General features: G+C 43.6%; 1 protein-coding gene across 3 annotated transcripts in view; it reads left to right on the top strand.

The window, feature by feature from the left end:
- Positions 1-27,884, top strand: part of PARN (poly(A)-specific ribonuclease) — a 164,191-nt gene that overhangs the window by 9,053 nt on the left and 127,254 nt on the right. For 2 of the 3 annotated variants that reach the window (XM_015067244.2, XM_027043208.2), the window contains exons 6-16: positions 785-845; positions 5,754-5,919; positions 7,111-7,176; positions 7,911-7,949; positions 9,272-9,314; positions 12,082-12,162; positions 16,418-16,474; positions 20,423-20,500; positions 24,800-24,843; positions 25,937-25,979; positions 27,118-27,193. In XM_015067244.2, the coding sequence (XP_014922730.1) occupies positions 785-845; positions 5,754-5,919; positions 7,111-7,176; positions 7,911-7,949; positions 9,272-9,314; positions 12,082-12,162; positions 16,418-16,474; positions 20,423-20,500; positions 24,800-24,843; positions 25,937-25,979; positions 27,118-27,193 (754 nt within the window). The remainder of the gene's footprint in view (positions 1-784; positions 846-5,753; positions 5,920-7,110; positions 7,177-7,910; positions 7,950-9,271; positions 9,315-12,081; positions 12,163-16,417; positions 16,475-20,422; positions 20,501-24,799; positions 24,844-25,936; positions 25,980-27,117; positions 27,194-27,884) is intronic. The other variant, XM_027043209.2, reaches the window with a different exon arrangement.

Below are 27,884 nucleotides of genomic sequence, written 5' to 3'. Positions count from 1 at the left end.
GGGCTGACACAGCGTCCCTCATCTGGGCTGATGGTGTCCTGTCATAGTACAGGTCAGGAAAGGTAGTTCTGTGAGGAACCAGATTAAAATGGCCCAGGCGTGTCGCCCTCTCATGTTCTGATGAGATATTAGAGTAGCTGCGGTCCTTTTTGTGGCTCTTCCGTTAGATCGAGTCCAGAGCTTTGTGGTGTTTGCCATTCTTGTGTACCATGTGTGGTAGTATCTTTAATATTTTCACTGAAATTTACTTCTGTATTGTTGCTCACTGCATATTTGAGATGTGTTGGTTTAATAAGTCGTTACCAAGAACTTTTCTCTATTTTAATCTCAAGTGTGAAGAATAAGTTATTAGAATCTACCTTGAGGTGGATATTGATGTGTTAGGATTTCTACATGTGAGCTACTTTAAACTTGAACTGAGTAGGGGGGGGGGGTGGGTCAGATAATATCAATACATTTTTTTTCTTTTTATAGTTTCCTACTCAGTACAGCGATCAGGAGTTTTCCGCTTCTTGGAAGGCTGTGATGTTTACCCAGTATATTTTTCTTAAATATTGTGAAACAAAGGATATTGTTTGTAAGCCACAAAGGAGAACAGCCCACCTAGTTTAAGTGAATGGATTATACAGCAGCCTTGGAGTAGAAATCTTAATTTTCTGACCTTTGACCTGCTCCTTCGTTGCCTGGCTGCCTTTGTTTACTTGTGTGAGTTATCTCTCTGTGTCTGTTCACGTATCTGCCACCAACATCACCAAAATGTATGTTCTGTTCACTCTTGTTTCAGAGCTCAAGCATTGACTTTCTAGCAAGCCAAGGATTTGATTTTAATAAAGTTTTTCGCAATGGTAAGATTACATCTGACCTCTCCTTAGCGCTCGTAAATTTGGGTTTGATTGAGAATGATCTTTCTGTGCCTGCTGTCTGAGACAGAATCTCAGGGTCCTGCCACACCATGTGGAGCCTTAGAGTTGTAGACAACTCTTTTATCATGCCTTTGAAAACCTTTAGCCTCGTCAGCCACGAACGGGGAGAGTAGACAGTACTTCATTTCGCCCTAACGAGGCCATGCCAACTCCTCATTTTATTTTATTTAAAAAAAATTTTTTTTTAGTTTATTTTTTTTTTTTAAAGTTTATTTTTGAGAGAGAGAGAGAGAGAGACTGAGTGCAAGTGTGGGGCGGAGGCAGAGACAGAGGGAAGCACAGAATCGGAAGCAGGCTCCAGGCTCTGAGCTGTCAGCACAGAGCCCGACGCGGGGCTCGAACTCACGAACCGTGAGATCATGACCTGAGCCAAAGTCGGATTCTTAACTGACTGAGCCACCCAGGCGCCCCTGTTTATTTTTTTGAGAGACAGAGAGAGTGAGCAGGGGAGAGACAGACAGGGAGAGAGAGAATCCCAAGCAGGCTCTGCCCTGGCAGCCTGGAGCCTGATGCAGGGCTTGAACCCATGAACCACAAGATCATTACCTGAGCCCAAGTCAGACACCCAGGCAACCGAGACACCCCAGCGCCCGATTCCCGATTTGATTGAGTGGAATTTATTCTCCTGCTGGTGTTGTGACTCAAGTGGCCTAACAGACCCGCTGTGGAGAGCACAGTTTCCCCCATTTTCTTCCAGTGAGACAGGTGTTAGAGGACTTAAGAAAGGACCTGCATTCTAGTAAATGCCGTAATGAAAAACTCCCTCTTCCAAGTGATGCTTGTTTATTATTCAGAGAGAGTTGCTTAGTTCCTCACACACGGCGCAGTCATGACAGCTCACCGGGTCGTGTGACAGATGGGTGAACGTGCTTAGGAAAGGGACTGCATCTTATACATTTCATGTCCCCAGGGCATAGCCCAAGTCATCTTCTGTGTCAGGGAGGTGACCCTAATATTCGATGAGCGAATATTGGCCGTGAAAGTCCCTACCGGAGTTTTTCCCTTCCTTTTGTTCCTGAAAAGTGTTTAGGAAAGCCTCTGGTTTTCCCAGCGGTTTTCAGCACCTGCTGCTGTAAGGTCAGTAACTACTTCTACCTAATCTCATAAATTGTATTTTTTTTCCATAGTGAACGCCCAATTATTGAGTGAGTTAAGGAGGGAGATTTTTTGTAATACAAGTGTTGGAACACATATTCAAAAACTTCTCTTCCCCTCACCAGGATCACCTTGTGAGCCCTTCAGAACCCACACCATAGTGTTTTTTAAGTTGACTCAGTGGTGCTGCACCTTCACTTTTTTTTTTTGTTTATTTTTGAGACAGAGAGAGTGAGCATGAGTGGGGCAAGGGCAGAGAGAGGGGACAGGGCATCCGAAGCGGGCTCTGCACTGACAGTAGAGAGCCCAAGGCGGGGCTTGAACTCACCAACAGTGAGATCATGACCTGAGCTGCAGTCGGATGCTTAACTGATTTAGCCACCCAGGTGTCCCTTAACTTTTATCGATTTTTTAAAATGTGTATTTAATTTTGAGAGAGAGAGAGAGAGAGAGCATGAGCGGGGGAGGAGCAGAAAGAGAGGGAGACACATACTTGAAGCATGCTTCAGGCTCTGACTTGTCAGCACAGAGCCCAACTTGGGGCTCGAACTCATAAACCAGGAGATCATGACCTGAGCCAATGTTGGATGCTTAACTGACTGAACCACCCAGATACCCCAATGTTTTTGACTTTTTGAAAAAAAAAAAAAAAAAGATTTTGGAGCCCAAAACGCTTAATGCAGTGAGTGAACCAGCTGGGCAGCACAGTTTGGGTATTCTAAAAATTTTTTTCCCTTTGGCTCAAACTTGACTCTGAAAGCTGTTATCAAATACAAGTTCCAAATGTAGTTAGAGCGCTCTATTGGAATAAGCGCAAAAATCTGTTGAAGGAACTGCTTTAACCAGTCTCCTGTGGATGTATAATTTCCAGCCTGATGGTTTTATTTTCATAAAAGGAGAGAAACAGCCAAGTTGGAGTGTGTGCCTCATTCTCCTTGTTTTATAGTCAGACCTCGGAGTATTTTCGTCACAACTGAATCGGGACTCCCAGGACATCTGTCATTGCCAGACTCTTAGCCCCACACTGTGGCTGATACTCTCTCAATCTGTTCTCGACCATCCCTTCTCTTCCTTACCAGTTTTTTGCACTCGGGCTCTGCAAATCCAGACCCTTTTCTTCTGGCCGTTCTCTCAGAAGTGCCTTTGACTTCCTTGCGTGAAAGGGAATCAGGTGACTCTTGCTTCACTTCCCCTGCACCCTCTGGAGCATAGGTGGTTTTACCTCTCTCTCTCTCTCTCTCTCTCTCTCTCTCTCTCTCTCTCTCTCTCCCTCTCTCCAGGCAGGCATCGGTGGGTGTCCTTGTTCTACCATGTCATGTGACAGCCACGTGGATTCCCTCTTCCCAGGAGCCACGGGATGTGTCACGGGCTCTACGGCCCCTCTTTTTGCTGATTTCATGGGTGTGGCATTCACGACAGCCTTGGCTTCGGCTTTCTGTCTTCTCTCCATTCCTAACTCTCTCCTCATTATGGGTGACATCACCACCCACAGGGATGACCAGCAAATGCCCTGTCCTGTCTGTTTCTCGACCAGTTGCTCAGCGGTCTTTGCTTCCAGCTCCCCTTAGCCATCTCTGCCCTTGGGAGCACCGTGGGTCTCCTCACCAGTAACTGAACGCACCTCCAGCCTTTCTTTCTGTGACAGCACTACCTCTTGTCCTTCTCAAGTACTCAGTCTCATCACTGGTGGTGTTACCTTTTTTTTTTTTTTAATTGTGGAAAAATGCGCATAGGATTTACCATCTTAACCATTTTTAAGTATTCAGTTCAGTGCTAGTAAGTACATTAATGTCGTGCAACTGATGGTGTTATTAATGTTGATCGCCTTTTCCGCCAATTAGTTTTAGCATTCACCGATGATTCTTGCATGGAATGATTAGTATGACTGATAAATGGTGATTTTTCTAATTCTATCATCAAAAAAGTTCATTACTGTCCCGTGGCTTTTAATGCCACCCGTATTCTGATGATACCTAAATTTATATCTCATTACCTTTTTCCTGAGCATTAGGCTTATATCCACAGCCCTTAATTCATATATACCCTTAGCTTATTTATGTATTCAGATGGTAGGTTTTGATTTTCATGTCTTGGGCCCCAAAGCTATTCTTTGCCCAGGGTTCCCTACCTCTGTAAGTACACCTGCTGTCTTCCCAGCTGCTTACACCTAACAACTAGGTAGCGTTTTCGATTCTCTGCTTCCCTTTATCCCTCCCTTCCAGTATATCAGCAGGTTATATCTCTCCTATCTCTGTATTCATCTTCTCTGTCTCTAGTCTAAGCTGGGTCACAAACCAAGACCCACAGCCCATTTTGCAAATAAAGTCCTATTGTAAATAAAGCCATGCCCATTCATTTACCCGTCATGTGTGGCCATTTTCATGTTACAAGAGCAGAGTTGATTGGTTCCAATAGAGATTCCCCATGTGGCCCACAAGCCTAAAACATATACTGTACGCTTTAAGAGAAAGATTACTGACCTCTGATGTAAGCAGTTATCTCTTGCCTGGATAATTGCTTTTAACTGGCTTCCCTACTTCAATCTTCATGGGAGTCGAAATGATCTCTTTAAAAAACAAACAGATAATGTAATTGTCTTGCTTAAAACCTTCTAATGGCATTCTGTTGCTCTTCAAATAAAACGTTCTTTTTTTTCAATTTAAAAAATAAAAAAAAAATTTTTTTTTTTTTATCATTTTAATTTATTTTTGAGAGACAGAGAGAGACCGAGCGTGAGCGGGAGAGGGGCAGAGAGAGAGAGAGGGAGACACAGAATCCAAAGCAGGCTCCAGGTTCTGAGCTGATAGCACAGAGCTTGATGCAGGGCTCAGACTCACCAACCGCGAGGTCACGACTCGAGCCGAAGTCGGACGCTCAACAGACTGAGCCACCCAGGCGCCCCTTTAATTTTTTTTAATGTTTATTTATTTTTGAGAGAGAAAGAGAGTGAACAGGGGAGGAGAAAGAGAGACTGAGACAGAGTCCAAAGCAGTCTCCAGGCTCTGAGCTGTCAGCACAGAGCCCTGTGTGGGGCTCGAACTCACAAAACCGTGAGATCATAACCTGGGCCAAAGTCCGACGCTTAACTGACTGAGCCACCCAGGCGCTCCCAGTGCCTCTGAATAAAACAAATTCGTATCATGACCTGTAAAGGCCTGCACAGTCTCACACCACCGTCTCCATGCTGACATTGTGCCATTCTCCTGTTCCCTGTGTTCCGGTCACGCCAGCTTCCTTGCTGTTTCTGGAGCTGTCCACACCATTCCATCCTCTGGGCGTTGATCGTTTTTCCCCAGCCTGAAATACTCTTCTCCTGGCTCCTTGCTGGCCTGACTCCTTCTCACCCTTGCGGTCTTTGCTCTCAGTGGCCTTCTCCGATCCTCCTGTCAAAAGTCCTTCCCTTCACTATGGAGCAGAAGCTGTCCGCTTTGTTCCCTGTTAGATCCCTTGGGCCTACTGCAGTACCTGGCCCGGTGTAAGTGCCAAAAAAACATTTGTTGAAAGAAGAATGCATGGTGCAGAAGCAAAGACCAGTGTATTTCAAAATCATTTGTCTTTTCTGTTGATTTTTTTGGGATATAGTTAAATATGGTAAGTCTTGCCTGAGCATTTTAGATTCACTGGTTTGCTAAAAAAAAAAAAAAAAAACAAAAAAAACCAAAACCCAACTTTTTATGTTGAAATTTTTATGTTTAGTTATCTCTGCTAATGCATTCTTTTTCAAATTACACTTAGGAATTCCCTATTTAAATCAGGAAGAAGAAAGACAGTTAAGGGAGCAGTATGATGAAAAACGCCTACAGTCCAATGGTGCAGGAACTCTGTCTTACATATCTCCCAGCGCGTCAAAATGTCCTGTGACGATTCCTGAGGATCAGAAGAAGTTTATTGACCAAGTGGTGTAAGTTCCCGGACTAGAAGAACGCATCACGCAGATATGTTGGGGCAGGACTGACGTCTGTATCTCAGGCTTGTGCTGCACGAGCACTGCACACACGGGTGTGATATCGTGAATGGCAGGATTCCACTGGGTCATATCTGAATTTGTGCAATCACAGCACATTGTAAAATAGAATTCTGTGTGCTGTACTTAGACTTGTAGCGTGTCACCCGGCAAGAGACTATCTCAGTAAGTGGGCAGACCTCCCAGTTGGATCGAGTAGGCATGGATCAAGGGCCTGATAGGCACTGTCCAGTTTCCCCGAAGGCAGAGGAATGAAACAGGCCTACCCAGATATTTACAACATATCCACATTTTTTAAAATTAAAAAATAAGTTTATTTATTTATTTTGAGACAGAGAACCTGGTTAGGGAAGGGGCAGAGAGAGAGGGAGAAAGAATCCCAGACAGCCTGTGGGCCAATAGCAAACCGTGAGATCGTGACCTGAGCCAAAATCAAGAGTCGGATCCTTAACTGACTGAGCCATCCGGAGCCCCTCGTTTTGTTTCTTTGAATGAAGTTTCTGACAAGTACGCGTGCCATTGGAGGAGTGTCTGGTTTCACTGGGTTTTCAGTATAACTGCCTTATGAGGAAAGTAAAAATTAATCACTTGATTTTATTGGAGTATAGTTGACATGTTGTTACATTAGTTTCAGGTGTACAAGGTGGTGATTTGACGGGTTTATATATTATGCTGTGTTCGCCCCGAGTGTAGCTACCATCTGTCCCATTACATCACTGTTATACCATCATTGATGGTATTCTTTTTGTTCTCTTTTTATTGCTGCGACTTACTCATTCCATAAGTGGAGGTCTGTATCTCCCCCTCCCCTTCACCCGTTTTGCTCAACCCTCTACCTCCTCCCCTAGAAAAGTAAAAATTTAAGTTCCTTGTATCAATGAATCCTTGAGAAGTTGTCACGAACTCATGAATAACAACAACGAAAAGAATACGTCCAAATAAAGTATTTTTCTTTAAGGGTAACCAGGTATAACTCTAAGTATAACTTACAACTTATAACCTGATTGGGTAGAGTTACATTGTCCTGGGTTCTTACATTTAAATTGCTTCAGAGTATGATTAATCTGTTGGTTGGTCGCTTCATTCCTGAAAGGTACTGATGGCGATGTTTTCATTTTAACTCCTCAGAGAGAAAATTGAAGATTTATTACAAAGTGAAGAAAACAAGAACTTGGATTTAGAGCCATGTACTGGGTAAGTTGCCCTAAATATTTTCACATGTTCTTTTTTTGGAGAGTGGATGATTTCTGGCATGTGCTCTATTTTGGGTTTTTAAACCCACATTCATAAACGGCCTTTTTATTATAGGTATTTTCCCAAGATGTAAGCCCTAACTTTAGCATTAACACATTGGGCTCACTGGTATATTGCGACACTGAGTGAACAGTTTGTCCTGTCCTGGAGGGGAGAAACCCCTTGTTGCATCTTTGACTTTACGTTATGCTCCAGCTATGCTCTAGCATGGCATAGCTACTTGAGCCTCGAGGGGTGCTTAATACATAAAGGCTTCAAAGAAAAGAATTCGCCGTCGGGCTACGTCTATCCTTTTAATTTCTCTCTGCAGTAGAAAACATCAGTGTTTCAAAGAGTCAGTGGCTCAGATAATTTGTGCCTAGCTTCACAAAAGCGTTTCAGTGTGTGTGTCTACTTTAAACTCCTTGTACAGCCACAGGCAGTAACACTGGGGTTGGAGAAGAACTTCTCCCTCTTCGACCCATGCGATACAATAATATTAAAGAACATTCTGATGAGGACAGTTGGTAGGAGATCCTGCCACTCAAACATCCTGCCGGGTTTTGTTTGTGTGAGACCTGTCGCTTCTCGTGGAGTCGCTTTGAAAAATTAAATGTCTTTCCTAACCAGTGCTTGATCAGTTAGGATTTTCTTTCAATGAGCCCCAATCAGTACCTTCTCTTTTGTTTTTATAGGTTCCAAAGAAAACTAATTTATCAGACTTTGAGCTGGAAGTAAGTGTTTATATTCTATGTGAGAGCTCTGTGAGGGACCCAGGATTGAAAACTAAGTATTATGTCTTAGCTCTCCTTTCACTTCTGAGATTCTTGGTGATCTGACCATACCATGTTCTTGGGCAGTGCTGTGTTGAACTTCCCCTTACTTCTTAAGTTCCTTGAATACCCACTGATTTTTTTTGTTGTTATTTCGTAGCGGATGCTTTGAAACCTTTTAAATTTCCTTTCAGTTGTCACTTTGGCGATAAGTTCATTAAGTTCCGGATGTATAGTGTTTTGTTCTTTGAAGGTTAAATGATAAAGATTGGGTTTTAAGATCTAGGAAATAACTCAGATGAATGCTCTTTCTCAGGCAGGGGTTAGACCATGGGTATGTCTTAGGCGGTTTGTGAACCCCCTGAAATAATATCCAAAATTGTGTGCCTGTATTTCTCCGGCGCTGTATCCGTTTGTTTCACTGTATTTTTGAGCAGACCTCTAACCCCAAATTGAATATCGTTGTCGAGCAGGGGGAAGTTTGCATTCGACTTTATTTGGGCCTCTTGTTCTTCCATTAGAATCTACCAGTGATGTATGTACCTGGAGTTTACTTTGAACAAAACTGGAGAAGGGCCACTGTCCTCTGACTAGGCTCCTGGCCTGTCATGTTGTCCTTTCAGTGGACTCCATGGGGGTTCCAGATCCCTCTCCTTGGCTAATGCACGCGCTGGTGCCAGACTATAGTAGAGTTACTCTTCTCAAACCTCCTCTGTGTATGCCCCATACCATTTAAAACAACCTTCACAATTTCACTTAGGAAGTAAACGTTATTGCATTTGGGAGCAAGATGCCTGTGTCCTAAAACGTTAATTTGAAATCAGATACGCTCTGCATTTTTTTTTTTTTTTTTTTTAGTTTTTATTTTTTTTAATGTTTATTTTTGAGAGAGAAAGAAAGAGCACGAGTGGGGAAGGGACAGAGAGAGAGAGGGAGACAGAGGATCCAAAGCAGGCTCTGTGCTGACAGCAGAGAGCCTGACGCGGGTCTTGAACTCACGTCAACCATGAGATGATGATCTGCATCGAAATGAAGTCGGACACCCAACTGGCTGAGCCACCCAGGCGCCCCTACACTCCTGCATTCTTAAAGCAGACATAGGGAAACATTCAGTAGCTGAAATATTATGGAATAGGTTTACTATAAAGTCTTTGTTGTAGTAGTATTTATTTTATATTTAATAAAACTTCTTAACATAGCTGTCAAGTTGCTTTTTAAAACACCTAGGGTTTTAGCTGTCATTGGCTCATCTAGTGATGTCCTCTTGTCTCTCTCTTCTTTAGGTATCCCAAAGGCATTCACGTTGAGACTTTAGAAACTGAAAAGGTAACCCCAAGAACTGTCCAGGGCCAAACACATACAATGATACAATGACGTGCTGAGAGTCAGAATTGACTCCTGGCTCTGCTTCCTGTGAGCTGGGTGACCTTGGGCAAGTCACTTCACTTCTCTAAGCCTCGTCTTCCTCCTTTGTACCCTGGAGATGAGCATGGGGATGGTGATCTGTGCCTGTTTTGATCACAGCTGTTTTGTGGTGATCAAGCAGGTCAACGGATATGAACATGATTTGTAAACTTGAAAGTATGCACATGTTACTTTGTTAGTATGTTAGTATGTGTTCTTGTTACGGCAGAAAGCTGTAGTGGTCTGCATGAAAAACTGGCTTCCTGTTACGTGGGCACGGGAAATGAAATTCTAGAATCTGGGGCATAAGCGTGAGCATTGGGAATACATTCAGGCATGTGTTCCCAAGGTGCGCTGATGGAACCGTGATGGGTAATGGGAGGCTGAGGGCGGGTTCCTTTAGCAAAATTTTAGAATTTTAGAATTTAGTTGTTAGTCTTTTTTTTTTTTTTCCACTCTCTGTTGTTGCTCTTGAGTCAGATGTCAAATGAGAGATGAAGTAAATTAAAAAAAAATCTTGCTTGAAGATAAATCTCAAACTTTGACATAGAATGTGGTGTGCTTACTTGATTCAAAATGGAATATATGAGAAAGAAGGGACTAGTTTTCTGACAAGTTACCTGGAAATCCAGGATATGTTTCTAATGTCGATGAAATGAGATACAGACATTTTATTTTTCATTGAAAAAACATTTAAATTGTAGTTAACATACAGTGCAATATTGGTTTCAGGAGTAGGATTCAGTGATTTATCACTTACATACAACACCCAGCGCTCATCATGACAGGTGCCCTCAGTCCCCATCCCTCATGTAGCCCAACCCCCACCCACCTCCCAGAATCAACCCTGTTTGTTCTCTTTCGTTCAGTCTCTTGTGATTTGCTTTCCTCTCTCCCCCCAACTTTTCCCCCACTCCCCTATGTTCATCTCTTTTGTTTCTTAAATTCCACATCTGAATGAAATCATATGGTATTTATCTTTCTCTGATGCACTTATTCAGCTTAGCATAATATGCTCTAGCTCCATCCACGTCATTGCAAATGGCAAGATTTCATTCTTTTTGATGGCCGAGTAATAGTCCGTTGGTGTGTATTCACACACACACACACACACACACACACACTTGCGCATGCACACACGCCTATACACACTACATCTTTCTCCATTCATCGGTATGGATATTTGGGTTTGGGTTCTCTCCATAGTTTGGCTATTGTTGATAACACTGCTGTAAACAGTGGGGTGCCTGTGCCCCTTCGAATCAGCATTTTTGTGTCCTTTGGGTATCTAATAGTGCAATTGCTGGATTGTTGGGTAGTTCTATTTTTAGAAGTAACTCCATACCCTTCTCTAGAGTGGCTGCACCAGTTTGCATTCCCACTAACAGTGCAAGAGGGTTCCCTTTTCTCCACTTCTGCGCCAACACCTGGGTTTTGTGTTGTTAATTTTAGCTATTCTGACAGGTGTGAGGTGGTATCTCAGTGTGGTTTTGATTTGTATCCCTGATGATGAGTGAGGTTGAGCATTTTTTCATGTGTCTGTTAGCCATCTGGATGTCTTTGGAGAAGTGTCTATTCGTGTCTTCTGCCCATTTCGTCACTGAGTTATTTGTTTTTTGGGTATTGAGTTTGATAAATTCTTTATAGATTTTGGATATTGCTTTATCACATATGTCATTTGCAGATGTCTTCTCCCATTCCGTTGGTTGCCTTTGAGTTTTATAGATTGTGTCTTTTGCCATGCAGAAGTTTTTTATTTTGATCAAGTCCCAATAGTTCGTTTTTGCTTTTGTTTCCCTGGCCTCTGATGATGTGTCTATTAAGAAGCTGCTTCAGGGAGCCTGGGTGGCTCAGTTGGTTGGGCGTCTGACTTTGGCCAAGGTCATGATCTCACGGTTCGTGGGTTTGAGTCCCGCATTGGGCTCTGTGCTGACAGCTCGGAGCCTGGAGCCTGCTTCCGATTCTGTGTCTTCCTCTCTTTCTCTCTCTGCCGTTCCCCTGCTCACACTCTGTCAGTCTCTGTCTCGAAAAATAAATAAACATTAAAAAAATTAAAAAAAAAAAGTTGCTTCAGCCAAGGTCAAAGAGGTTGCTGCCTGTGTTAGAAATTTTATTTTAAAACTGACTATTTAGAAATTCACGTTCACGTGCAGTGTAACTTCTTAGTGTTAGTCGTGGAAAGTGTCTTATTCTCATGGTCTATTGATACTTCTTTAAAAAAATTTTTTTTTTATTAAGTTTATTTATTTTGAGAGAGAGAGAGAGAGCACAGCAGGGGTGGGGCAGAGAGAGGGAGAGACAGAATCCCAAGCAGGCTCCACACCATCAGCGCAGAGCCTGATGCGGGTCCTGAACCCATGAACTGCGAGATCATGACCTGGGCCGAGATCAGGAGTCGGACGCTCAACTGACTATGCCACCCAGGCGCCCCTCATAGTCTACTGATACTTCTGATGTCGGTGGGGGTGAGTTAATAAACTGCAGGAGGATGTCATTTCGGCGCAGAGGCAGAATCTTGGTTTGTAATGCATCAACTCAGTTTTCTGCGGCGTTTCAAAATGCTTTCAGGGTATTTAGCCCAGAAAGGCTGTGTGGTGATAAAACATATAACTTCAAATGGTAGCAGTATCTGAATTGCTTGCCGTCCGGTTGCTTGCAGAAAGTTGTACGTCTGGCTTATGTCTTTCAGAAGGAGCGATACATCGTCATCAGCAAAGTAGATGAAGAGGAGCGTAAAAGGAGGGAGCAGCAGAAACACGCTAAAGAACAGGTAATGGAGTCATGGTCACGTCGTTTGGGTGAGAAACAGCATCTAAGTACTGATTTAGTCCTTTCGGTGTGCTTGCAGATCACGTGTCACATTCCAGTGTAATGAATAGTTTCCTATCACGGCAGAATTGAACTGGCAGAAAAACCTAGAACGGAATGAGGGCAACTTAACGGTGAAAAGTGTAGACATAGCCACCAACAAGAGCCTGACATGGTGGTTGACCACCGTTCACCTTTGTGAATCTGTCTTGAGGGAAGTGTTCTTGGTGTGCATTCAGATTGTGTGGCACGGAACCTCATGCCCGTTAACTGATACTGCTGTGTTGAGCCTCGGGCACAGTTGCTGTTTTCCTAAAACGAAGGGTAGTACGTGTGATTTGACAGGTTAGGATGGCTTGGTTGGATCTGCGTCGTTAGCAGCCTCTTCCTGGTTGCTGTTATGTGCTGTGGAATAAGTCACCTGGCCAAGAGGTGTCGGTGAGCGAGAACAGAACAGTGAGTGAGTAGCAGTTGAGGTGGAACCTGGAAGCATTTAGAAGGTAGAATCGGTGGAATTTGGGATGGGGTGTGGGTGGCGAAAGTGGAAGGGGAGAGAAGAACGATAGTTAGGCCAGAGATTGGAGCTGCTGAGACGGATGGCAGGTGGGGTGGCCTGGAGTGATACGTGGGTGGAGGAGGCCAGGAGGTGACCCAGGGGTGAGTAGGGGCCACACCTGACCGATTGAACCAGTAAAGATGCAAAAAGCCACTGTTGGATTTAGGCAGCTTATTATATAAAGAAGGAGGATCAGCCAGTGGTGCCAACTACATCTGGTCCCTGTCCCACACACCAGAAAGACGACACTGAAACCAAAGGGGCCAGGGGACTGCGGCGTGAGTTGTGGCTACCCGTTACCGAACAGTCAATTCTAGACCACAGCTAAGTGCTTTTCTGTGCCGTAGCTCCATTCTGCAAAGGAGGGTGGGGCAGAAAACCCGCATGCCTCATCAGAACCTGAGAAGCGGTGAGAAACCCGTATGACAGCCTCCTGGGAGAGAGAGGGAGGCGGGCGGGAGATGGCCGAGTAGCAGCTCCTCACAAGCCCCTGCATCCCACCCATCGGCTCCCCCTGGGGTGTTCCAACAGGAGATTGGTCCTGACTCAGGCCTTGGCCTGTGTGTCTTCAGTGGATATGTGCAAGGGTGAGTGTCCTGTAGGCAGGCTTTTCATTCTGGAGCTCAGGAGAGAAGGTGAGGTGAGGGCTAGGTGTGGCTGTTGTGGGCGGAGAGACTGGGCCTGGGTTGGAGTACCTCCCATGTGCTGAAGAATGAGAGTAAGATGGTCTGGGGTGGGTTCCTGAAAGATCTAGCATTTAAATGTTAGGCAGAAGTAGAAACATGTGCCCAGAGAGTATTGTGGCCAGCAGCCCAGGAAAGAGAATGTTCAAAGAAGGGGACGTAGGTGTGGAGGAGTAAGGATAAGGACTGAGATGTGGCCGTTGGCTTAGCCTTGGGAGGAGTTTTTTTTTTTTTTTTTTAAAGTGTTGCAGTAAAAGTTTAGTAATAGTTTTGAGAGATAGAATTCCAAATATCTGTTCTAGTTTGCCAGAGGACAGAGGAGAAAGAGACAGAAATCTTGAGACCCAAGGGAACCGGGATATTTAGCTGGGACCCCAACCCAGCACTCCCCACCACAGGAATTCATGCACTTGATGAGAAGGACCTCTGGTCACAAGGAAGAATCAAAACTTTGGTATAGGAATTAGGGTCAGATTATTCACCATTTATAACATATTCCCCATATGTTCAAGCATTATGGTAGGTACAGAGGGTATAAGAATAAATGATTCCTGGCTTTCCTGTCTAAGAGTCTGTCTGGGAGGAAGCCATCAAAATGTCATTAAAAATTTGCATAGTGATGTGAAGTTTCTAAAAAACGGTCTTAAAAGTTAAAAAAAAGTTTTAATTGTGGCAAAATACACATAAAATTTACTATCCTATTTCTTTTTTTACATTAAGATTTTTGTTTTATGTTTTATTTTTTATATTTGAGAGAGAGAGAGAAAGAGAGAGAGATGGAGTGTGAGCAGGGGAGGGGCAGAGAGAGAGGGAGACACAGAATCTGAACCAGGCTCCAGGCTCTGAGCTGTCAGCACAACCTGATGCGGGGCTCAGACTCACGGACCATGAGATCATGACCTGAGCCGAAGTCGGATGCTTAACCCACTGAGCCACCCAGGTGCCCCTAAACATTTATTTATTTTTGAGACAGAGAGAGAGAGAGAGAGAGAGAGAGAGAGAGAGCACGAGAGAGAGAGAGAGCGAGCAGGGGAGGGGCAGAGAGAGGGGGACAGAGGATTAAAAAGTGGGCTCTTTGCTGGCAGCAGAGAGCCTGAGGCGGGGCTCAAACTCACAGACTCAAACTGTGAGATCATGACCAGAGTGGAAGTCAGACACTTATCTGACTGAGTCCCCCAGGCGCCCCATCCTATCTCTAAGTGTACATACAGTTCTGTGGTAGTAAGTATGTTCACCTTATTGTCTAGCCATCACTGCCCTCTGTCCTCGTAACTGTTTTCGTCCTGCAAAACTGAAACTCTGTCCCCATTAAACACTGGCTCCCTGTCTACCCGCTGCCCCAGCCCCTGCCACCCACCATTCTACTTTCTGTCTCTAGGAGTTTGACTACTCCTGGTACCTTCTCTGAGTGGAGTCCTACAGTGTTTGTCTTTTTGTGACTAGCTTATTTCACTTAGCGTGATGTCCCCCGGGTTCATCCATGTTGTAGCAGGGATCAATATTCCCTTCCTTTTTAAGCTGAATAATAGTCCATTGTCTGTATATGCCACATTTTCTTCACTCATGCATCATGGATACTGGGTTGCTTCCACCTTTTTGATCTTTGTGAAATAACGCTGCTGTGATCAAGGGTGTGCAGATATCTCCTGCTTCAGTTCCTTTGGGTATATACCCAGAAATGAAATTGCTGGATCATATGGAAATTCTTTATTTAATTAAAAAAATTTTTTTAAAACATTTCTTTATTTTTGAGAGGGAGAGAGACAGAGTGCAAGCAAGACGGGGACACACAGAATTCGAAGCAGGCTCTAGGCTCCAAGCCGGCAGCACAGAGCCCGACGCGGGGCTTGAACTCATGGATCTCGAGATGATGGCATGAGCTGAAGTCGGACGCTTAGCCGACTGAGCCACCCAGGCGCCCCTATATATTTAATTTTTTGAGGAACCACCATACTGTTTTCCGTAGTGACTGTGCCACTTTCTGTTTCCACCAACAGGGCACGAGTGTTACAGTTTTCTCCACATCCTGGCCAACACTCGTTAGCTTTGGGAGCTGTTGAAAGAGAGGAGCAGCTTCAGTGAGGGAGAGGCCAGAGAGCAGAGGGCTGCAGGTAGCTGGCAGGGAAGCTGGAGCTAGTGAGCAGAGGGAAGACTTGAGTTATGTAGCCATGATGAGAGCAGACGGGGCTGCGGCTGCTTGCAAGATAGAGAAATTGAGCCCATTTACCCACCACCGGGAAGAAAGGAGAGACGAAACCGAATGGGGATGGGTCTCAGAATGTTGTACTATAAACGTGGTATAAAAAATGCATTTGACGAAAAAGCCGGGAGAATTTGGAGAATGCTTGATGGGATCCGTCAACTGCTGGATAGGTTTCCTCAGAATTTAATGCAGTGTTGAATTTGGTCAGCAGGTGGCAGCTGAGAAAAGTTTGTGGGTTTTTTTTTTTTTTAATGTTTGTTTATTTTTTGAGAGAGAGAGACAAAGTGTGAGTGGGGAGGGGCAGAGAGAGACAGACACTCACACACACAGAATCCGAAGCAGGCTCCAGGCTCTGAGCTGTCAGCGCAGAGCCCGATGTGGGGCTACAACCCACCAGCTGTGAGATCATGACCTGAGTCAGATGCTTAACTGAGCCACCCAGGCACCCTGAAAAGTTTGTGTTTTTAAGACTGCTTGCTAGCCATAGAAATTTCAGCAAATGTTGTGCAGTGATGGGTAAACCCTAGGCACTGTTAGTACAGTAACTAATAAATAATTTGCTCCTTGCTAGTTCCATGTTCTAAAACAGAAGAGTGGTCTATACATTGATCATTTCAGATGCAGTTGTTTAGGATGATGGAGACAGAATATGGGAAACTAAAGCTGTCTTAACTCGATGTAACATTTCAGTGCTTTTTGGGGGCTAGGTTTTAACCTGTCCAACTAAGGAGTATATGTACGTCAATAGTTTCCTTGGTTTGTTTCTCTAAATTAGGAAGAATTGAATGACGCTGTGGGATTTTCTAGAGTTATTCATGCCATTGCCAATTCGGTAAGTGAACCAGGGTCTATCTATTTCCCTCCCTCCCTCCCTCCCTCCCTCCCTCCCTCTCTCTCTCTCTCTCTCTCTCTCTCTCTCTTTCTTTCTTTCTTTCTTTCTTTCTTTCTTTCTTTCTTTCTTTCTTTAAGTTTATTTTGAGACAGAGAGAGACTGTGTGTCAGAAAGAGGGAGGGAGAGAGAATCCCAAGCGGGCTCTACACTGTCAGCATGGAGCCCATTGTGGGGCTCGAACTCATGAAATGTGAGATCACAACATGAACTGAAACCAAGAGTTGTACCTTTGACTCAGCCACCCAGGAGCCCTTTTCCTCTTCTTCTTTTTTTTTTTTTTATTTATTTGTTTATTTTGAGAGAGAGGGAGCGAGAGTGGTGTGTGGGGAGGGGTGGGGGCGGGCAGAGAGATTATCACAGGCAGGCTCCGTGCTGTCAGCATGGAGCCTGATGTTGGGCTTAAACTCACGAATCATGACCTGAGCTGAAGTCCGACGCTCCACTGACTCAGCCACCCAGGCACCCCCAGGCTTTTTCTTTTTAACTAGGTTTCTGAATATAACATCTAAGGTGAGATGCTTAGTTATGATTGTGGATGAGCCATTTGGTCACGTGTAGAATGTTTACCTGGTATGGAGGGAGACTGGTTATAATGCACTGGGTGGGACATTGTAATTGTTGATTGGATCCACACCATTTTTCGGAAGGTTTTCTCGTAGGGGCACCTGGTTCCTCAGTGAGTAGAGCGTTCAGCTCTTGATCTCGGGGTTGGGAGTTCGAGGCCCATGTTGGGTGTAGAGATTACTTTAAAAAATTGAAAAGAAAAGGTTTTCTTGTAAAATGCATAGGATTATACTACAATGTCTTTCTATGGCTGCGTGAAACTAACATTTATTATTCTCAAAACTAGTAAGAAGTGGAATAAGAAAGGACAGAGTGTGGGGAGAAATAATCAGGTTTCTGACTGAGGGCGTTTTTGTTCCTTAATTAGAAGAATCTAGAGGACAAAAATAATGGAGTTCTGTATAACTGTAACTGAATCTTCTATCTTGATAGCGTTGATGATATTTGATGAGTTTTCAAAATGTGTTGACCATTTGTGTATATATGCTAGAGGGTTCCATGATAGGTATGGTAGACATTTTTGCTCGTTTCCTAAGTTCCTTTGGCAAAGAGGCCTCCACATCTTGCACAGATAAACTGGGTCAGGCTGCTGGTGGTTTTGCGGATTGTATATCCGAGTCAGGCAGCTTGCTGGGTTGCTAAATAGCCTGGAGTCTAAGACTTTCTGTTCCTTGAGTGTCGGCCATGGAGAAGGAATTGTCCCCCCTAGAGACGGAATCATCTTGTCCCTTAGATGCCCAGCTTTGTATCAAGGACACTTTAAGGCTGTAGAGATCCCCCCAGAGTTCCGTGTCTGTCCCACCACCAGGTGTGGGCTTGTCAGATCAGGTCTTGAGGGCAGGCCTGCCACTGTCCTCAACTGGGGACAGACAGCAGTGACAGAGCCCTGAGCTCACTGGGAGCTGTTGATCTGAAGTGAGTGAGGTAGTCAGAGTGGAATAGAAAGCCAGATGAGTCTGGAGAGAAACAAGGTAAGAGTCTGTTCAGAAGTGGCTAGGATAACAGGTATCCAGAGGAGCAAAGAGGGTCTTCTGGTCACATTTGCTTCCATTATACACACTCAGCCTGCGGACTTCAGTCAAGTGGTTAATTTGACTGAGGCTGGCCTGTACAGACATGCGGGGCATCATTTGGCTTTGAGCTCTGGTAGCCATCCTGAGAGTGTTTGTTTTCCTGGTTCATATTCAGATGCCTTCGCTGGCTGTGTGTTTGTTGGTTTTCCCTCCCTGTTGTCCTGTCTCCTACAGAATAATTCATAGCATGTTGATGACCGTTGGTAGTTAACGTCACAAAGCCTACTACTGAAGAAAAGTCCTATTTCTTAGCAATCCAGACATTTAATATTTCTAAGCCACGTCCCTTAAAAACAGAGTCGGGCTATGTAAAGCCAGTGAACACTGAACACTCTTAAATATTTATATGACACCACGTTCTCTCCCTGGCACTGTTCGTAGTAAATATGTATTTTCTATAGTTTAAGAAACTATAGACAAGTTGCAAAAATAGTAGAGTTTCTGTAGATCCCTCGCCCAGCTACCCTTACACTGATGCCTCATATAACCACGGGGGTATCAGAACCAGGAAATTAACGCTGGTACAGTATTATGAACCGGACTCCCGAGCTTATTTGAACTTCATCACTCTCCCCACTGACTCCGTTTTCCATTCACAGTTCTTTCCAGGATCCTACGTCGCATTGAGTTGTCCTTTCCCTTTAGTCTTCAGCCCTCTGAGCAGTCTCTTTTTGTCTTTTCTAATTCGATGTGCTTAAAGAATGCTGATTGTAATTTTGTCAGATATCCCTCAGTTTGGGTTTGCCTGATCTTTTCTCACGATTGGATTGAGGATGTACAGTTTTGGCAAGAATCCCACGGAAATGATAGTTTGTGATGTTGACCTTGATCACCTGGTTGAGCTGGTATCTGCTGGAATTGTGTACTGTGACATTATCATTTGTCCCTCTGTGGCTAATAAATTCGGGGGGATACTTTGAGACTATGAAAATGCTGCTTTTTCTCAACCTCTTGCCCACTAAAACAGCATGTCAGTGGATTTTGTCTGCAGCCATTATTGCTTTGGTGTTTTAATGGTGCGTTTATATTTTCTTCTTTCTTTCTACCCTTGTTCTTGGAATTCTTCTGTAAGGAAGCGATGTCCCTTATTTCATGTTTATGTATTCATTTAAAAAATGTTTAAAGAAGCACACACTTCGAGGAATTTATGTTATTCTACAGATTGTAATCTGATATTTTTATTGTTTATTTTGTTGCTCAAAATGTATCACTTTTGGCCATTGGCGCTTCTTCAGCTTGGCTCCTGTGTCCTTTGAACAGGCCCCCATCCTTCTTGGAGCACCTCCTTACTCTCTGGCATCACAGAATGTTCAGACTCCTATTGTGTTTTCCCTGCCTTAGTCCTAGAACCGTAAGGTCTCCACGGAGGCCTGGTTCCTTTTATTGGATAATGGTGTTTAGAAACCAGATCTGGCAGTAGGTTCCTACTGTGGTAGTTACTGCTGTGGCCGAAAGGAGAGCTTGTCTGTTGGATTTGGAAGATTTTGTATGGAATTATTTATTTCAGAGAATTGTGGTTAGCCCTATGAGTCAAGGAGTATCACTCTCGAGGTGCACTGGGACCCGGTCAAAAGCTCCATGGTAATGACCAGATGCTTTATGTTAAAAATGGTGCCACCTGGCTAGCTGAATGTAGGTCAGTGTTCCATTTTGATAGTTAAATTTTTATCATGATGGAGTAATTGATTGAACACATATTGTAGTTCAGTTGGTTGAAAAGCAAAGCAGCAAATGGCACTGGAAATGCACGTGAATTTTGACATAGATGTGAAGGAAATGGAAATTCATCCTGTTTAATAGAACTCAAGTTTATTTATTTTTTTTACCTTTCAGCGTTCTTGCGAATGTATCTTTTAAAAATAAATGAGTTGTTTTAAAGAACACACTCCTAGAATAGATGTATTGACAGGTCAAGGTAGTTAGCATTTTCAGTTACTTTTTTGAGCTCTTCAATAAAAATTTTACTACTTCTGATTCTTGAAGGTGGCAAGATGAATAAAAAGCAGAGAAAAACATCAATGAAATCAAAGTCATTGGTGCTTTTACTTTGCATTCTGGATCTAATATGCTGAGATTAAAGAGGAAGAAAGCCGGGCCCAACTTATTTATCACATATAAGGTTTTTTTTTTTCCATGTCAAAAAGTAAGTTTAGGACAGAGTCCTCATAGAATCTGAACCGCACATTTCCGTCTCAAGCGCCAATATAATTTTGTGCCAAGAAGTCTTTTTCCTGACCTTGACTTTCTGTAGGGAAAACTCGTCATTGGACACAATATGCTCTTGGATGTCATGCACACGGTTCATCAATTCTACTGCCCTCTGCCTGCGGTAAGTGACTCAGCCTGGGTCCAAATTTTTTTTTAATGTTTATTTATTTTTGAGGGAGAGAGAGAGAGAGAGCGAGTGAGCACAGGGGAGGGGCAGAGAGAGAGAGGGAGACACAGAATCCCAAGCAGGCTCCAGGCTCCGAGCTGTCAGCACAGAGCCCGATGCAGGGCTCAAACTCACGATCTACAGGATCGTGACATGAGCCGAAGTCGGACGCTCAACGGAGTGAGTCCCCCAGGTGTCCCAAGCTGTGTTAAAACTTCATGATTCTTTGCCATGGCAACGACGTTGGCGGAGCTAGAGAGTATCATGCTAAGTGGAATAAGTCAGAGAAAGACAAACACTGTATGATTTCACTCATGTGGAATATAAGAAACAAAACGAACGAGCAAAGGAGAAAAAGAGAGAGAGGCAAACCAAGAAACAGGCTCTTGACTGTAGAGAACACGCTGATGGTCATGAGAGGGGAGGCGGGTGGGGGATGGGCTAGGTCGGGAGGGGGAGGAAGGAGTGCACTTGTTGGGATGAGCTCTGGGTGACGTGTGGAAGTGGGGAATTACTATGTCGTCCGCCTGAAACTAATATTACACCGTGTGTTAACTAACTGGAATTTAAATGAAAACTTAAAAGAAGAGAAAGAAATTCCCAGTTCCTCATTACTATGACAGTGTTCTCTGCATGAGAGCTGTTTCCTTGTAGGCACCATGTTCCCAGGGAGAGAGTCTCATGTGCTTAGTCGTACATTTTTGAAGAGATGTACTTACAAGCCGTTATCGGGAATCTTCAGTCATCCGCCATTGCCAGAGCAAAGTTGGACCTTTGTTCCGTCTTGACGCCAGTGGTTTGCTCAGTTAGCGCTGGCCGGGGCTTCTTCGGCCACGGCTGTGGTCTCCCAGTTCGCTGCTGCTACCTTTAGCTATAATGGGGCCTTTGAAGGCCAGTTGTGCTGCAGGTCAGCCGAGCTGGATCAGGTCCTACAAAATTCACGATTACCTCTTGTGGGGCTGCCTCCCTTAGATTCTCTGTCAACCTTGCCGTTTTTGCTCCTGGAGCCAAGTTGTCTCAGTGCACCAGGGCACAGGCTTCTTGGGCCCTGCAGGAAAGGAGGTTCTCTTCTGTCTCTTCCTCCTCTGCTCCCAACTGTGCACGTGGCCTCATCTTGCTTACCTCCCATTGCTCGTCCTCCCCTCTCCTTTATTGGCTCTCCCTACTTTCCGCCTTCGGGGATCTCACCCACACTCATGCCGTCAGCTGAAGACAGTGCCATCTTTATCTCCAGCCGTAATCTTTCCCCGGATGCAGGTGCACAGTTCCCGCCGCCTCCACACGACTCCATCCGGATAGTCTTCAGACCAGGTGTTTGTGATTTATAGGTCTCAGATGAGATGTGTAGCTTACACTGCCTTTCTTCCCTTCTCACTCTCTCCCAACCAGTTATCTCTCCTTATTCCTTTACTATAAATTATAAATGATACCCTCTCACCTGTACTGTTTTTTGACATTAGTTGGGCCTCTTCCTCGTCACTTACAGAATCCTGACCACTTGTCTCCGTGCTGTCTCTCACATTTGGACCTCTTCGTTTTAACTGCAGGTAGCCTTCTCATCTGGAGCCTAGCAGACCCCAGGCAGGCTTCCTTGTCTTTCAGCTCATCCTTTAAAACAAAGGTTGGCAAACTTTTTCTATAAACGGCCAGATAGTAAGATATTTTAGGCTTTGCAGGGTGTACAGTCCATATCACAGCTCTCAGCACTGCCATTATAGCCCGAAAATGGCCATAGAATGGATAAACAAATGGGTGTGGCTTTGCTCGAGTAAAACTCTGTTTAAAAAATAGGTAATGGGCCAGATTTGGCCTGTAGGCCGTGGTTTGCCAATCCCTGCTTTCAGCTGCCACCACATTAATCTTTTATGACTTCTGGACTGGAAGAGCTCCTTCAGAGCTCAGTGTCACTTATACATAGGCAAAGCCTGAGTTATTTCATGTTTCTTATGAGACGTTATTCCATCGCCGTCTTGATTGCTTTCTTTGGAAAAGTCTAGCAAAGCCCAGCTGAGAATACAGTGGATCTGCTGCTCCCCTTGTCCTATTTCTGTACCCTCAGGACTGTCAGGGCTTTTAGGACAACTGTATCACCCTCTGGGACTCAAAGTTTTCGTAGTGGTGAGTCTCAAAACAAATAGGACCGGTGTGAATTTGCAGTGTATAATCGAAACAGCTAATGTTTACTGCAGATCAGCCACTTCTGTTGGCCAAGTACAGCAGCTCCTCTCGTGACTTTTTTGACCTTTAAACCAGTGAAGTGATTGGTAAGGAAAGAGGAAAGTGTATTACATCCTGCGTCTGAACGCCAAATAGAGCTTGGCACAGAGGAGGCATTGAATGTTAACAATTGAGCTATCTTCCGACTGTGCTAGTTTTATAATCTTCTGATATATGGCTCTGTTCACATCACTGACCCTGCTCAAAAGTCTGAACCTAATCCCACATTCTTTGCTTTTCTATACAGCTGATTCTTTGTAGCTTGGCGTATCCAGCTTCTCTGTGATCTGGCCCAGCTGTCCTGTGCCTTCTAGTCACTTGTTGGTCTCCTTTCGGCCAGCAGGCCCGGCTCATTTGTTCCTGGGAGCTGCTTTGTGTTTCAGCCTGTCCGTGGTTTGGTCTACCATTTCCTCCACTTTGGATTTTCTCCATGTTTGCTGTGTGCAGCTTTCCCTGTCTTACCAAGGTCCAGCAAATGCATCTTCTGTGAAGTTTTCCATGCCCGCTTGCCTTGCCCAAGAGGTGATCTTTCCTTTCTCTGAACTCTCACAGAACTGTGTACCTCTTGTGCCTACAGTTTTTGTTGACAACTCTCCCCCTTTCTTCTAGGTGATCGGCTCCTCTGGAGAAGGGGTTTACGGGTCCAAACGCCTAGTATAGCACATTGTCCACGCGCTTAATAAATGTCACCTTGAATGAAACTATTGTAGTTCTGAATCCAGTTCTAGTAGAAAGGGCATGTGATTTGCCGCAGAGTCGGACACGAGTTAGGAGACTTGGCTTCATCCCTTGCTTTATTACTAAGGCGACCTTAGTAAGTAATTGAACTTTGTGTTCTGTCCGTCAGAAGGAGAAAATGGTTTTCTTCCAGCTAGTTTTGGAAGAAGCATTGAGAATAAATGCGAAAACATATTTAAAATGGGAGAACTTTTGCATGCACTAGTAACACATTTTGCATTTAAAAGTGTTCTGAAGAATCCATGTTTTGGAGCTGCCTTTTAGGGGAGAGTCTCTTCTGAAGAATCTTCTTGGTACTTAGGCATGACCTTTTAGAAGGCATTGGTCCAGAGCTCTGTTATATATGCTAGCACTGGAAGGAGCCAGAATTCTAATTTTTTCTTGCTTTTGAGGCTCTGTGATGGCATTGAGGGGTGACAGCAGTCATTGTATTTTTGTTTGGCTTCAGCACTGAAACCACTTGTTCATGTATTGTCTGTTAATTTAACGACAGCCACTGAAAAGCTGGTAAATATTCCAAACTAGCTAAATACAGTGTGTATTTATAGACTTGGAAAGCTAATTGGAAGTGGCAGTTTGCTATGAAGCATGAATAACGCTGAAGAGAAGTGTAGTTACAAAGGGTCAGGAGTATGATGATTCAGTCTAGCGTGGCAATTATGTATGTAAATGAGTTCATTCAAAATTGGAGTCGTCTCCCTTCAGCTTTAGACTTCCTGATCAAAACAAACCGGGAAATAAATTGTCTAACTTAGGCACTTGCTACTGGTGCTTCTTTAGCAATTTTCTGAGCAGTGAAAGCATGCATCTTGCATATTGGAAGGTCTGTGCTTTAATGGCCTTTTTAACTAGCATTTCAGAGGCGTTCTCAGTAACGGTATAGCCTAGTTTACACAATGCCCATTTCCTATATAAACCATTCTATTTAAATAACTGTGCTAGTCTCGCTGTTAGGATGGATTTGTTGAATAGAGCTATTACTAAAAGCTTTCTTTGTGTAACAGAAACCTTTCCCCCTCCTGTTTCAGCCATAAGATACTGGAGTTTGTCTATTTTGGTTATGCAAAGGTTTTATTTCAGATCATAGGATCCCAGTCAGTGAGGAGATTGTGAAGATTTTCAGAAAGTAATTATTAACTGGAAATGAATCTGGCCGTTGAGTTTAAAGGGCCCGCGTGAGTATCACAGTTTGAAGAGAGAGCTGTAAAGCTTGAAATGTTCATGTATGTTTGCAGTATTGTGAGTGTGTTTAGTAAAATCGCAGCAAGTCATCGTCCGTGTTTTGTTGTTGTTTTTTAGGACTTAAATGAGTTTAAGGAGATGACAACATGTGTTTTCCCCAGGTAAGCTTTCTTCAAGGATTCTTTTTGTCTTTCATTCAAAACAGTGCTCCTACTATCTGTGATACAAACAGGTAATAAATAGTAATAATAGTAATTACCCGATCATGGTTACGATCCAGTTGATACGAGCTGGGAAATGTTTTAACAGGTCCAGCTGTGATGGTTTGATTTTATAATCGATGGTTTGTTTTATTCCATTAAAAATCAAAATTTGAACTCAGAGTGAAAATAGACGGCAATTTATTTCTTCTTGTCCCACACCCTGCGGTCTGAAAAACCGGTGGAGACTTCTTTGATTGGCTCTTGTCTCTCTGATACGTTGAACCTGCCTTGTCCTTGTCAGGTGTCCAGTTGAGAGTATTCTGTAGTTTGTCAAGAACTTTCTGGTTAGAGATTTTTTCCCTCAAATCTGAGTTTACCTGTTAGTGTCACAGGTCCCATGTCAGCCATGTGGAGCCTCCAAAGCGAGGGTCTGTGTGTGAGGACAAGTCTGAAGAGGGATGGGCATGGTAGCAGAGCCGTCATTCTTCTCTCTGGGCTAATTCTGTCCTGTTACCTACACTGTTCACATTTATGTCAAAAGAGACAGCGTTTTCATATTAGTGTCTCTCTCCTTTTTTTCTCTTTTTTCCTTATTCTAATCTCTGAAACCGAATTCTAACAAATAACAAGAATACCATGAAACTAACAAATGCAGATTTTTCCTTCCACGAGTTTATTTTGTACAAATCTGGGTAGGACAGCAGTTGGTAATGGTGTTGGGGGATGGGGGGTGGGTGTTAGACCTGCAACCATATTTGAACCATGTAAAAACTTGGGAAGATCTTTGCTTTCTCCTTGAGACTGACATAGCCCACACCCTCTCGGGGTCCAAGCAAATCTAGAGCTGTGCTCTGAGTGTGGTGGAGTCCTGTAGTCTCGTGATGAAGAGGGGTTGAGAGGACGGAGTCCCAGTCTGATGTGGAGATGCCAGCCCTATGTCAAAATGGCTCACGTGTTTAATTCTCCTGTCGGCTTTTAGGACAGTAGGCTTTTCATTTGAGTAACATACGTTTTGGACCGTTTGCCTTATTGAAAATTCTTTTGTTTTTAGACTCTTGGATACAAAATTGATGGCCAGCACACAGCCTTTTAAGGTATTTTTAAAATTTGAGCTATCACTGATAAGCTATGTTTTGATGTGTTTCGAATTGCCACTAGGAGCTTGAAATTCTGGTCTATTTAAATATCATTTTCTTTCTTTTTTATATATATATATATATTTTTTTTAACATTTATTTATTTTTGAGACACAGAGAGACAAAGCACAAGCAAGGAGGGACAGAGAGAAAGAGAGAAAGAGAGAGAGAGAGAGAGGGAGACACAGAATCTGAAGCAGGCTCCAGGCTCTGAGCTGTCAGCACAGAACCTGATGTGGGGCTTGAACCCAGGAGCCCTGAGATCATGACTTGAGCTGACGTTGGACACCGAATGAGCTACCCAGGCGCCCCTAAATATCGTTTTCAAATATACCCAAAAAAGAAAAAAAAAATTGGAAAAGAACTAGAAATAAATATATCAAAATGTGAATAATGGTTGTCTTTGGGTGGTGGAATTATTTTTTGTCCTATATTCTTTTTGAATATAAACGTTTTTAATGTTAAAATATATAACGTGTTTTTTTGAGGGAGTGCGCTTGGCTGGCTCAGTAGAGCATGTGATTCTTGTTCTTGGGGTTGTGAGTTCAAGCCTCATGTTGGGCATAGAGCCTACTAAAAATGTGTGTGTGTGTGTGTGTGTGTATAATGCATTTTTTAATAGGTTACACATGCACACACTTCATTATTTTGCTGATTTTGTATATTTTGGTTCTATTTTCTAATCAGGAAAATTCAGGTAAAAGTATAGTTGTCTGCTGTTTTGTGAAGTGACTTTATATAACTGAGCAAAATGAATGCCAGAACTGTATAGGTTTCTGGCCCAAGTTCTGTAGGTACTTAACATGACTTAAAAACCTTTCATGTGGTGATACTTACCAAGCATGGTGAAAATGACACTTAGCTGTCTTTCACATTGAGTGAATGATGACTCTTGTGTTTCTTCAGAGAACACAAGGGGGCAGTACTAGATACTGGGTTTTTTTTTGGTTTGTTTTTTTTTTTTTTTGTTTTTGTTTTTGTTTTTGTTTTTTGTTTGTTTTTTTGGGGGGGGTTCTGACATTCAGTGAATCTCTGCTGTAAGTTGTACTGAGATGATTTAAGCTCATACATAATTCTCTGCTTTTCTGGTTTGTAGGATATCATTAACAACACATCTCTTGCAGAACTGGAAAAGCGGTTAAAAGAGACACCTTTCAACCCTCCTAAAGTTGGTAAGAATATAAAGTGATCCTGATAGTGCCCAAGGCCCTTGTGATCATTACTGACGTATATCACACAAGGAAGGAGAAGTTGCTCTGGAAACCAGCCGTGTACATTTGTGGATCTTGGCTGAGTTGCCTTCCTCCTGCCCTGTGTTGACTTATGCTTTCTGAACAAAGCTGGTCTCATAATCCTATATCTGTTTTAGGTTAATCAGTCAGGTAGCCTTGCATTGAGAAGTTTAGCAATTAAAGCTTCAGGGCTTTTATTTCTTAATGCTTGGAATTCTCCCAAAACTTGATGTATCTATCTTTTCTATGGGGCATTGTTTAAGCAGAGACAAAGAGTTGGTGCTTAATTGCCAGGGGTCGAATGGAAACACACTTTTTGTCTCAGGAAAGCCCAAGAACTGGGGGTCTAGGAAGGAGGGTCTCCACCTTTGCCTCCCGTCATTGGTGGCCAAGCTATGGAAGGGCAGCAGCGAGGAACACCAGAAGTAGGGAGGAATGTTTCTCAGGGCAGAGATGTTTTACCATGTCTGGTCATGGCCCCTACCCAGGTAGGGCCCTACCCAAGCCACGTGTTCCTTCCTTAGTTCCCATTCGCCTCATTTTGCTGCTGATACCATAATTGGCATTCCATTAGCTGTAGTCTGCAAACTTCTGAAGACATTGATAATTGGACTAATGGTTCAGAAATTGA

This window comes from Acinonyx jubatus, chromosome E3, assembly GCF_027475565.1.
Source record: "Acinonyx jubatus isolate Ajub_Pintada_27869175 chromosome E3, VMU_Ajub_asm_v1.0, whole genome shotgun sequence".
NCBI lineage: Eukaryota > Metazoa > Chordata > Mammalia > Carnivora > Felidae > Acinonyx > Acinonyx jubatus.
The sequence above is the reverse complement of the archived record's forward strand: the minus strand, read 5'-3'. Positions and strand labels throughout refer to the sequence as shown.